At 48.7% G+C, this 13,209-nt stretch overlaps 1 protein-coding gene across 1 annotated transcript in view; it reads right to left on the bottom strand.

The window, feature by feature from the left end:
- The window catches only part of KIF26A (kinesin family member 26A), a 106,359-nt gene extending 93,356 nt beyond the window's left edge, over window positions 1–13,003 (bottom strand). The window contains exons 1-2 of the mRNA XM_075426974.1: window positions 12,950–13,003; window positions 12,584–12,820 (exon numbers count right to left, since the gene is read on the bottom strand). Coding sequence (XP_075283089.1) covers window positions 12,584–12,820; window positions 12,950–13,003 — 291 coding nt within the window. The remainder of the gene's footprint in view (window positions 1–12,583; window positions 12,821–12,949) is intronic.
- Between the last annotated feature and the right edge of the window lie 206 nt (window positions 13,004–13,209).

The following is a 13,209-nucleotide window of genomic DNA, read 5'->3' as shown; positions in this document are numbered from 1 at the left end:
GCAAGAAGAATTAAAATGGAAACAACAAAAAGAAAACACAGCAGTAGAGATCTTCCAGTGCATCACCTCAGAGAACAATGTCTTTGTGTTCTCACTTGTGTTCACTTCCCAGGGTCAAGCGTTTATCCTGCATTGCAGTTCTTTAACTATCTGCTCCACACTTTTCATTGCGCCCAATCCTACAAGAGTCAAGCCCTCTCACAGCAATAAAAAGCTCAGGGAAGAACTCAGGGTGGGTCAGAAAAGCCAGCCCTGGGTATAACATATCTTTCATGTCATCAAGAGACTTGACAACAAGAAGCTCAAACCCAACTAAATTCTTACAGCACAAATCAGAGCTATTTTGCTGTTGAGCTGCATGTGCTTAGGAGCAGCCATGACCGGAATAATAAAAGGATATACAGCACAAATCTGAGAAAAGGGGCTCAAGTTGTGGCTGAATATTCACGCTCAGTGTCAGTCCCAAGGCAAATTTCTTTTGGAATGAGTGAATCTTATCAGCTTGGGTTGTTTGCCTCTTGGATAAGCTATATCTTAGTTATACCAAACAAATCCTGACACTATTTCCACACACATATATACGGGTAATTACATTCCCACTGAACAGAAAAATGAAGAGATGTGCTGGAAAAAAGTAGACAGAGGTAATCATACCTACACAGAGAGATGGATTTGGAATACATTGACCCAGTTCTGCAGTCTGGCTTCCTCTTCATTTCACCAGTGTAAATCAACTGAAACTACACAGCGCCAACAGGTTTCATTTTCCACCTGTTAACACAAGTTTTTGATTCCACTGTCAATAAAAGAACCACATGCAAACTGTTATGAAATGAAAATCCAGTGTTGTATGTAACTGAAGACAGAAGTAGAGACATGTACAGCCAGATTCAGGACAACATATTGCAGAAAATACTGTTCCCTAAACCTAGTCATGGCTCCCCAAAGGGTTATTAACGAAGACACGACTACTTTCCACTGCCAAACACCCCACTGGGAGCCAGTCAGGCCATAAGCTGAGCCCAGCGTTTCGCTACTCATGATCAAACTGCAAATGCTGAGCACAAAGTCCACCCTTCCACACAAACATCAGAGAAACCCATTCACAATCTGTGCTTCACCAGCACAACATGGCAGGCTGAGAAACTCTCTACATCACACAAATACTTTTCTAATCATTTAGCTTTTTGTGGAGGTCTCAAATTTTAAACTCAAATGAATAGTAACTTTACCAGAGGTCAGTCAAGCAGCAGTAAAACTGCACAAGGTGGCAGTTTAAAGCATCTCATATTTGTAAGAGTATAAGCATAAAATCCAAAAAGAGCCCCCAGGGATCCCAATGCAAGACATCGAGGTGTAATTAAAAAACATAAATCCATCAAATGAAAAATATGTAAACTTAACACATTAACTCATATTTTTCTTCCTCGACCTCATTTGTCTTACTCTACACACCTTTGGAGCCTACAAATAAAATATTAACAATACCAGAAGAAATATTTCTTAATATATGGAATGTGAACATCAATAATAAATGCTTTTTACTTTATTCTTAAGGCAATTGCTAAAAGAAGGTCTCTTAGCAGACTGCTGAGACTCTGCATATTATAAATTACTTCAACTGTATCTCCTCTTTACAAAACCCACAAAAGGACAATATCGTACAGTATTTCCATGCCACTCAATCATCCACACAAAATTACCCTTGTGAGAGCTTGTTGGAGGAATGTCAAATGTACTTGCCTTTCTTTGCAACAAAATATTCGGAGAAAGACAGCCAAATAGCCCACTTCTGCACTCACAGTTATACAAGCTACACTAACACCTGAACATTTTAACTGGAGATTCTGGGTTTGACTTTAATTACAAGCTACAGGCAAAATAGTTACAGGCCAAATCCTGGCCTGCGTTTCACCCACAGCATAGTTTTCAAGATAGCTTACAAAAGCTCCATAGCACCGGTAGTTCATATTCAGGTGAAGGCACTTCCTCTAAAAGTGATATTTGGGACAAACCAGCCCTTCCGTCTTCTGACCACCCATCAGAAACGGAGCATCAGCATTATCCTGAAATTACAGTGGCAAAGACACTTGTGCCTCACCTCCATCCTTCAAAGGCTAAATTTTGTACAGCAAATTTGTTTCTCATCACTAATGACTGCTTCCATGGGACCAGCTGGCCCAAGGCCAGGCAGCAGTATGCGAACACCTCTCCCTCCCGATGCACCCAGCATTAGGGCACGCACATAGGCATTATGTGATATTTTCATCAAATATTGAACTCCATTTCCTCTCTGTTACTGGAGTACTCGTCCTCACAAGTGGAGCAGCCAGGTTCCTACACAAACACACGTACACGTGTTGAACACAAAATGGATGCGCTCTCACAACACAGCTAACATTTCCCAAATAATACCCGAGTCAGCCTTTTCCTAATGTTCAGCAATCACTATTACTAAATCCGGGCCAAAACTCTAACACAACACTGCTGCTCTGTCAACACAACACACAGTCCAACACTGGCAGTGGTTGGCATGCTCTTTACACCCATCCTAAGCATACTCGCCACATGGGAAGAAAAATCCTACTTGCCCCCTCTGACAGAGATTATCTCACTCAACCGTCTCCCTACCCTTCCTTCCGTCATTTGGACATCAGGTGCTCGGGCATCATTAGTCAAGCTTCACCTGCTGAACAGAGGCCAGATCTGTCCAACTTTTGCTGACTATCTATGGCAGCTGAAAATCATTTACTTGCACGAAACAGGCCACGTGGGATGCTCTCAATCTGGGCCGGTGAGTGGTCACCCAGGCCTGGCAGCGGTCTGGGCTTCTGGAGCCACCTCCATATCACCATTTACCAAGCACTCCACAGACAAAGCACAGAACACATTTTAAGGTTTGGCTCTTGGCCTCTTAACCCTCTTGGGAACTGTGCCACTGGTCGCTAGAGCCAGGCTGCAGATACAAGCAGTCGATTTTACACTCCACACCGGACAGTTTGGTGTTAGAGGGTCTGTCTCAACACTGGCATGTTTTCTCCAGAGGCGCTCAAAGAGGACTCAACAGCTACCAAGGAAAGAGCTGAATGCTTTCACCACTCCACACCTAGCTGTACAGAGAGCCTCTACAGATGACCTAAAACTAGTAAAGCAATTGAAACAAGGATGGCCAGATTTCTTGATTGTACAAGCTACTTTCATGATGTTTCCAACGGTTGTTGAAACTGCCACATCCCAGAGAGTCCCTGGAGATACATCACAGTCCAGGGATGACAACAGCTCCCAGTGCCCTGTTCTGGGATGGGAATCAGAGGCGTACCACTGATCCAGCACGGTGCCATTAACCTTAACCACCCCAGCAGGCTCACCTCCTCCAAAACACTCAGCAGTACCACTCTGCTGAGGGCAGCGTGATGTACCCTGGGCACAGCCACCACCTCTGAACTGCTCAGGAGCCACATAAGATGAAAAAGCAGCAGGCAATCCCTGCAAAAAAACTGCACTTGATAAAGCCACAGGCACTAAAGCTGCTAAAGCTGCTGTAATGTGAAGTCCAGGAGAACAGCAACAATGTTAAACAGAGTAAATACATACTACAACACACAATACAGTGAGTACTACACAAGGCAATAAAAAGAGAGTACAACATAAACTGAGTACATCTAACTTCCCAAATTACTTAAAATACAAAAGCCAAACCCTGCCCATTTACAGTATAATCAGCACTGATCAATATATACACACCAACAGCGACACAAACCATGCTGTAACAAATTGTATGTTGTGGTAAAACAGAAAACACATTTAAACATAATCTTTCGAATGCTATGAGAACTAGGACTAATGCTTTACTTTCACAGTTAATGCTGAAAGCCCGTCAATGCCCAGCCTTGCCAGAAGGATCACATTTCAGTTTTGTACAGAAGGCTTCCCATCCCATTCACCAAACAATGTAAAATCCCCCAGCAACATTAGGGGAAAATTTGCTAAGAGCTAAACGAAAATTGATCATTTTCCCACAGTCGTCTGGTGTTCCAATCAATTCTGCACAGGTATTGACGTATGGTAATGCCGGCCCAGCCCCAGCAGAAACTCAGAGCTGCCTGCCAAACTCCAGGAACGCTGATCAAAGACTGATTTTAAGGCTTGACTCAGAAAGAAGGATAATTGTGCGCACCTAAGACTTTTTTTGTGAGCAAGTGCCGAGATTTCGCTGATTCACTGTATGTTAGGGTGATGCATACAACAGTCAGACTCCTAGCGATAAAACAGATATGCAACAATGGCATTACGCTGGCTAAAATAGGCGGATATATTTATACCAGTTGAACATTCCTTCTCCGACATGAAAATGAACATCTGTCAGCTACACCTTAAAAGCTCATGCAGCTTCAAAGCAAAGTCAGTCCAAAGAACTATATACCAAAAGTTTACATTCAGTTTAACTCATCCTAAAGAAGAATAAGTTACTCCTGCAAAGTGACATATCCCGACCACCTCCCTTGCTTGGAACAATCATTTGAAGCTTTGCTCTTGGGTTCCTCTACAAAATTTAACTTTTTGCCACATGAAAAAAAAAAAAAGATCAACTAATACATAACACACTTTGGCATATGCTTCAGTAGGAGGGACTGAAGCGACTAAAGAGTTCCCGTTTACTACGAGGCCACACCTCATTTCCACAAGGCAGCTTTCTGGTTTCATCATAGGGAGGCACAGAGCAGTACACAGATAAATCCCTCTGAGATAGCACTGGTATAGCTCTAATCCATGCTCCCCGAGCTGATCTGATACCTGCTAGTAAAGCAAGCTCCCCTTTGCCTGGACATACACCGCAGCACCTCCAGTCCCTTTACTCCGCCCCACCACCCCCCTCCTGGTGAGCTGGCAGATTTTCAGGACTATCTGTTACTAATTTTCACGGTTAGCTGAAGCCCCTGGCTTTGTTTGCTGTATTTTCTGCAGCAGAGATCCCCATCCCCAGCCCCAGAACTCTCTCCCCTATCCCCAGTATAGAGACACCTGACCTGAAAGTTCATTTGCCAGTCAGATTTCACTGGTCTCTGTGTCCCTGAGGTATTCTATATTCTTCTTTATTATGCATGTTACAGGAGCAGTCAGCTCCACTACGAACAGCAGTCGGTGATGCTCGATGCCATCCATACAAGCCAACAGCAATAGTCCCCATAACAAAAAAAAAAAAACTGGAAATGGACAAAAGATGGAAGCATTTTCTCTCTGCTGGGCAAAGGAGAAATTAAGCATATGGATATTAAGCAGCTTGTCCAAATTCACAAAGTCGGTGAAAGATCTAGGGATTAAATTCAGGTCTTGCATCCCTGGCCTGTGTCTGAACAGGACGCAGTTACTCCTGGTAACAAAGGCAGCAGGAGACACGATTCTACTGAAAGTAAGACCCAAGTGTTCCCCCATTAGCCACTCATCTGAAAGACCATACAAAACCAGCAGACACCTGTAAAAGAAATCGACCTGTTCCTGATCACGAGCACAGCCAGCAGCAGAGACAAGACTCTCACCTTCCTGAAGATGCCTTCTGTTAGGGGATATACCGGACACGCAAGTACAAAATAGTTATTCCACAGAGCTGCAGGTCTGAAGTCAAAGAACAGGGAGACAAATCCAGACAAATCAAATTCCACAGATTTCCATTAAATAAAAAAATGAGGATACAATGCTCCCAAATGGATAGCTGCCTGCCACACTCAATGTGAGCAATATCCAAATAGATCTAGTTCCTGAAGGTAATCCAATTTTGAGATGGGCAAGAGCACCATCACAGAAAAATCTTCCGTAAGACATGCACAAATTTCCAGATACATTCTCCTCCTCTAGCCAGGGTGAAGCAAAATCTCTGCTCGCTTTTCACAACAGAATGTTCATCTGCCAGCTGAAAATCCAAGGCTCTTCTCTACATCAGCATCCTCACTGTAGGAAAAAGGATTCAGACCCACAGAGTGCAGTCATGGTGAGGCACCTGAGCAGCAGGAGACCCATGCAGCAACCATGTACACAGTGGGCGATTGTGGTCTTGGGAAAGAAAAGATCTCTTGGCGGTTTCAGCCACCCCTGCTCCAATAACCGTGCGGTGCCAGGTCCAGAGCAGCAGCCACTTTCAGCTGCTGTGGGCTGGGGGAGAGGAAGAGGATGACTACTGCCTCCTGCGACCTCTCTGTTAAGAAGTCAGAGGTTGGGATCACTGTAGGTGGAAACTCCTGGCAAAAACAATAAAGCAGCTACTACATATTTCAACAGGTTCAAAGTAACCTCAGATGTTAGGAGCAGATGCTCTTTTCCACCCCCTGGGACTTTGAAACGGTTTATATGTTTCCTCCCTTTTCCCTAATAGGGCAGGGTGCTAAAGAAATTAGCTACAGAAAGAGCCGGAGCAATACTAATTACCCTCAGCTACCCGGGAGACCACAGTACCTTCAGCTAATTGTGCAGTCCCTGCTCCCCCACTTCAGATCTCCCAGTGAGAAAGTCTCCTGCCTTTGGCATCTGAACCACAAGGTAATCTCGCTCCCCTGTATTTTAAAAAGGCTTGCTTGAAATTCCTGAATGTCCAAAGCAAGCTCATTACCATTAGTTTCCGCAGCCTATCATCTAGCACGGGCACTCCTGCACTGACTGAAACGAGGGAACTGCTCATGTCAACACATTTGACATGGTGTTGTCACTAACCCTGTTATTAGACTGCACACGTACCTGAAATCCACATCTGAGCTCATAGCCTGCAGCACTCCACAGCCAAGTCTCTGCAAGAGTCTCTCTCACAAAATTAAGTATTAAACGTGCATCTCAAAAAAATGCCCCGTAGTTTCATATTTATTAACTAAGACATTGCTTTTCCACTTATACATTTCTGACATGTTAAATATAGAACATTTTAAGATGCACTTAGTGCTTGTAAAGAGCCCTAGAAACTGAATTCCTCTAGAGAGGAATCTGTGAAAGACAGTTCTCCCACTCAATTCCCCTTATCCACATCAACCCAGTTGCAGAAAGGGCTCCCTTTAAAAGGAAAAACAGCCCCTCGGTAACAGATGACCCCAAAGTTAGGCAAGACAGCACCGGGTTTCTAAACCGTCACCAGGACTCTCAAATTCCAGGTGACCACGCCACTCAGTAGAAAGAGCTGACATAAACAGAAAAAAACGGGCATGGGAAGACAAAGTCCACAAAAAAAGTCAGGGGTTGCTTCTACAAATTCAGACGTACTCCACGTGCACCTCAAACGCTGAGGAGTCCCCACGTGCTCCGAACCCTTGCTCTTTCAGGGAAGCGCGAGCTTGCAGGCAAACGCTGAGGACACAGAGCCCTCTGCCAGGCTCCTGAAGCACCCAACAGTGAGGAGACCGGTACAGGCAGTCAAGGCCGTGCAGGCTCTTCTTGCTACTGGGTCGGCTGATATTGTGCCATTATAGAGGCCAAGGTGGGAATTACAAAGCATAGCTGGCCCTCACTACCTCAGGACGACAGTCCTCAATCCCACACCTGTCCTTTTGTCCTGGTTTTCCAAAGCAATGAGAATGGCTGGATTGCCCTTCTTGCCATCCTCCTTGCTCCCAGCTCTCCTAAACAGCTTCTGAACCTGTCAAATGATCTCAAATTAAGGTAAATGGCTCGGAGCAAGTTCCTACAACTTCCACAAACTGGCAGAGAGAGAAGATGGGTAGGACCCACCCGTTACTAATTGTCTGACAGAAGCCAGATGGCCAGGGAGTACCAGCTTGCTGTCAACCAGACAGCATACGTGCAGCTCCACAGATGCAGAGAAGGTGCTGCCTCTTAGAGACATCAGAGACAAGGAGGTAATCGCTGGCATTAATGCAGAGGGAGGGAGAGAGCAAAGGCAGCGAGCAAAGCATCCATCCTACCAAACCATCCTTCCTTACTTCTGCTGCTGGTGGGAACATGTGGGGCTTATTTAGGATACAGGAGAAGCCCACACAGGAAAGTGCATGCATGCCCTTCCCAAAACTTTGTTCTTCATCTCCCCTTCAGGTGCTGCAATCAGCAGCGCATACAGGTGTACCAAGAGACCATCGCTTTGATCAGAAGCGGGTGTGGTGGGAGCTCAATCCAGCAGCACTGCGTGGCATCCACACAGCTGAGACACATCAGTGCAGACAGTGTGTCTAAAGCCACTGCTATCCTCCCCTTTTTTCCAGAGAAGCCAAGCTTCCTCCAACTCCAGCTGGTGTAACACAGAGCCCTGCCAAGGGCACGGCGGGCTAGGACTTGCTTAGCTCCCTTGAATGATTCATGGTTCGTTAGCAACCAAAAGCATGACCTGTCCTGGTCACCAAGACTCTCTGCAGACCAAGGCTGGCAGCGTGCCTCTTTGCACCCAACCACAGCTTACCTGGTCGACTGGGAACACAGCGAATACTCAGGTTTTTAGGTGCTGGAGAAAAAGCACTGTCCATCCCACCAGCAATCAAGAGCCCACACTCGCTCCTTTGTCCCTCAAACTCCGGGAAGCTCTTCAGTGGCGTGCCTCATGTAACACGCAGCGCAGATAATGCAACAGGGGAAAAGAAAAACAGGGAAGAAAAGAAGCTCTCAAAAACTCAGGCAGCGAGAAGTGGACTGAACTCAAGCTACCGCGCAATATGCGAGTTTCTGCCCCCCTTAACGCTGCCTCCAACCCCTGCCTGCGCTGGCAGTAGGTACAACACGCACTGCTCAGACCGGGCGGTCGGGGGTGAGGGTGGATGGGGACAGGGGGAACGGGGCTCAGAGAAACACAATCCTCAAAGCTAATCACTTTCAAAGCGAACTTCCTCCGATCTTGGCCTCCTGTCAGTACCGATAAAAAATTATTTTACTCCAGTATAACTGGGTATGGTTATTACTCTTCTACAACCAAAATATTTATACCAGTATAAAAGCCTTCAGTGGATGTAGTTGTATCGATGTGTGCATTCCTCGTACCAAAAGAGCTTGCTTCCCCTGCTCATAGGGCACTAGCCAAAACCATTTTACGGTAGCCATATATCCTTAAGGCTATTGCCTGCGCTAGAGGGAGCGCGGAGTTGACCTCCAGCGATGCAGCTGCAGGAGCGCATCTCTCCTGTCGGACAGTCCCTGCCTGTCCCCCTCCTTTCCGAGACGCGCACCCCGCTCTGACATACACCTCCAGAGATGACAGCGCATTTGGGTTTACCAAACAGGGGCATCACGCAAATTAACTAATTAGCATTTGTGAAGCACTGCGAAGATTTTAGGTGCTAAGTATTATTATTACTAATTTAATCTACATCCCCATTCATTCCTCAGCCTCTCCTGTGAAACTGCCAACAGTGATGCCAATTAGCGGTAATTGTTGTGGTGGTTTTGTGACAAGGCTGTTTGCCAGCTGGGAGCGAGACAGAGACCACCAACCCATTTCCCATGGATTGCCCCACAGCTGCCAACAGCAACAACTTCCAGGCACAACAACCTGCTCTCGACTCCAGCCAGAACCCTGGAGGTACGAGATCCTGGTATCCCATTACCAGCTCCCCAGGGACACAGCCTGCAAGGCACACACAGAACTTTTTATTAGGGATAAAACAAGGCACCTTTCTGCCTCCCCACCTCCTCCACTAGTTCAGTACACAGCCCAGCAACTGATGCTGATACTGCAATACCAAAACGCTAATCTGGAATAATTACAGATTAAACTTTGCTCGATTCCATCCTTACTTGATGAAAATCACATTTTTATTTACACCCAGGCCTCACTGTGGTGGCAAGCTGTAAAGGCAGCAGCAGTAAAAAGAAGGGAATCGACAGTGCAGGGTGCAGCAAACTTTGTACTTGGGAGAACTGTTAAAAGCGTTTTAACATAAGCAAAGAGGCGTGTTTTTTTATCAGCTGTCCACAGAGATTTGGAAGACTTTATAGACACAAACAGCTAACAGTATTCCATAATCAGCGCACATCACCTGAGCACCAAAACTTTAAATTTAAATATATTTTAAATATGTCTAATTGAAAGGACAGCAACACATAAACTGTATGAATCATAGCCCTCACAAGCAATTAGATTTGTTATTCCCGCAGACTGCAAACAGTGGGTTGGCTTTTTATGCTAATGCAAATTCAATCCCTCATCAGCTGCCCTACGCATGAGAATACACCTTCTCTCTTTCATCAGGAAAGGTATCAACAGCAGGAAACTAGCCCTTCTTTCATCTCCGAGGCACCCACCCACCTTTCCAAAGGGTTTTCAACCAGGTGTGGAAACCTTCCTGAATCTGTGCTGAAAGATCCCTTAATTATTATGGCAAAGGATGCAAATCCTCTGAGAGCAGCATGCTCCAAGACATAGCCTTCTGGTGTTTACTCCTCCAGCAGTCTCTTCGTCTGACAGCATGTTAGAAGAGCTTTTAAGGAACTCTTTGGACTTTCATTGTACGGGCACGAAACTCTTACGGAGAGGAGCTGCTTTTTCAGATGCCTGGTTATATAATTAAACAAGAAAGGAATGGGGGGGGCAAGCTGGCTTTCTGGCACAAACATTACACAGTGCTCAACCTGCCAGCATATTGCATCAGATTCCCACTGCAAGGCCAATTCGCAGCAGCTGAGTAGCTGAACCCCTGAGCCTTCTCTCCCGCCAACCTGCCTCACGCTCCGAGGGCGGTCAGCGGGGTTGGCTGTCGCATCTCCCTTCCCGAGGAGCTGCTCGCTACACCGGGACCGGGGGGGGGGGGGGGGAGCTTGCAATTAGGCTAGAGCTCTCACAAGTGTATTTTTGAAAGATTTTAAACATTTAACGCTACTGTATGCTACTCAGTAAGTAAACTCCAGGTATCTGTAACTCTGTGAGCAGGTCTGCCGAGGCTCTGGCACAGTGATGACTACTATTTTATTACCTTCCCACGCATGCTTTGAAACCCTGCAGAAAAGGGGAGATTAATTTACCCATCATCGAGTGCTTATCAAGGAGGTCCCCTGAGACTTGCAGGAACGAGGCCACACAAACAGGCCTTTGCTCACAGGTCTCCTCACCTGAGCACCTGGCCAAGGCCCCCTGACTCTCCTGCACCAGTGGCTTCCCCCCCTCCCCCATAACAGAGATCCTTTCCCAGATAGGACACTGTTCTTCAGGCAGAGGCCCACCCCAGCAAGGGAACAGGGCTTTATGTGCTCCTCACTGAAGCAGCCTATCGCGTGCACACCTCACAAGGGGACATTAAACTTCTTGCCACCGTTCGCAACAATCCAGAAAACAAAAGATCCAGTAGTCCCGAATTCAACAAGGCAAGATACGTGACCTCTTACACCGCCGAAATAAGAGCTCGCTCCCAACCCAGCGAGTCAGAGAGACTCCTGTTGATTTCAAAGGGCTCTGGATCCCGCCTGAAAATACAAACCTCACCGCGCATTCGGACGCTGCTCCACAATGCACTTCCAAACAAAACTATATTTAGATTCAATGGGAATTCTGTAGATCATACAGGAACTCTTTGAATGAAAATGAAGGTCAGTAGGGTTTGGCTTCCTCTTCAGACCCTCCCCCCCATTCTTGCAAACATCCAGATAAGCATTGTTTAGAAAACAATACGTTACTTCCAAACCTTATCAAAAACCCAACACGCGTTTCATTTTATGTGCCCTGAAACAGAACCTCAGGGTCTTCTGCTGCATTTTGCCCCGTCAGCTAATCCTCGGGGTCTCTTCAGGTGCCTCGTATTGTCTCACCTGTGCCACCTGTTAGAAGCTCTGCTTCATGTGCAAAGGGACAAGAATAATAAAGACCTCTGACACGCAGCAAACAAACATGGAAAGGACAAGCCGTGCAGATGCCTACAACACACGCAAATAAAGCTGCACATGTGTTCAGGGCAACCGCTGGCATCCTCCTGCACGTTCTCCGGTCACTACCAGACATGAAGGGCCACGGCAAGGCACAGACTGGAGGAAAGTGACACAGCCCCGGCTTGCCCCAGTGACCCTGAGGACAGGCAGGAGCCCACCATCAGCCAGCGAGCACCCAGACGGCTGAAGCCCAGCAAAACCACCCGGGGCTTGGACTTCCCCCGGCGCCACAGACGCGAGCGGGCGATTCCCCGCCGGGTCCGAAGGGCTCCTGGGCGGGAGGAGCTGAACCACCGCCCCCGGCAGTTCCCCGTCGGGCGGACCAAGGGGCCCCGCCGCCCAGCCCCGCATCCCCGGAACGGTGCCACCGGGGCGGGACGGGCAGCTCGGCGGACACCGGGGCTCTCGGGGCCCGGCAGCGGCTCCGGGCTGCACCGGGTGCGCGTCCCGGACTGCACCGCGCAGCCTCTCGCCTGCTCTCCCGCTCCTCTCCCCAAACTCGCTATTTATTCTTTATTTTTAAAAGTTTCTGGCAGCCGAGGGCGAGCGTCCGGCGGCGCAGTTTCGTTTATTTTGGTAAAGTGAAATGGTAAAACTTTTGAAGAACCCTCCCGGGCTGGAAATCGCCGGCTTTGCCCTCCTCCCAGATCCGCGGGGATGCACCCCTCACCCCGCCGGGGACCAGGCTCCCCGCGGACCACATACCCCCACCCCCACCCCCCCGCTGCCCGGGCGGAGCGGGCTCACTTACCGGCGGGGCGTTGGGCGGGCAGCCGCCGGCAGCCAGCCGGGCCGCCTGCCTCCTCAGCTCGGCCAGCTGGGCCTGGCAGCTCCGGCACCAGCCCCCGGGCGCCGGCCGCGGCTCGACCCCCGCGGCGGCCCCCGCGCCCTCGGGCGGCGGGCGGCGGGCGCAGCGCTCCTCCTCGGCGGCCTGGGCCGGCGGCCTCTTCCGCGGGGAGAGCTCCGGAGCCGCGCTCCCCTCCGCTACCTGCGGAGAGAGCGGAGCTCAGCGCCGGGGGCAGCGCGCCTCCCACCCCCCTCCCGGGGGGGAAAAAAAAACCAACAAAAATATTAAATTGTTCAAAAACGCGTGGAGGAGCGTGGGAAAACAACTTACCCCCGGCGCCCGGGGCTCGGGCCCCGTTCCCTTCCCGCCGGCGGCCGCGGTCATGACAGCGGGGGATGCGCCCCCGCCCCGCTAGTGCGGGCGGCCCATGGCGGGGCGGGGGTCGGTGGGCGCCAGCAGCGGTCTCGCCGGGTCGTCCCCGCTGTCCGGGGCTGCCGCGCTAGGTGATGTTGCCTCCCATGTTGAGAAGGGAGTGAAGTTTTGGGTTGGGAGAGGGAGGCGGAGTGAGCTTCCCCGCGGCGGCACGGGGA

The sequence above is a fragment of the Opisthocomus hoazin genome, chromosome 7, assembly GCF_030867145.1.
Source record: "Opisthocomus hoazin isolate bOpiHoa1 chromosome 7, bOpiHoa1.hap1, whole genome shotgun sequence".
NCBI classification, from domain to species: Eukaryota; Metazoa; Chordata; class Aves; order Opisthocomiformes; family Opisthocomidae; genus Opisthocomus; species Opisthocomus hoazin.
The sequence above is the reverse complement of the archived record's forward strand: the minus strand, read 5'-3'. Positions and strand labels throughout refer to the sequence as shown.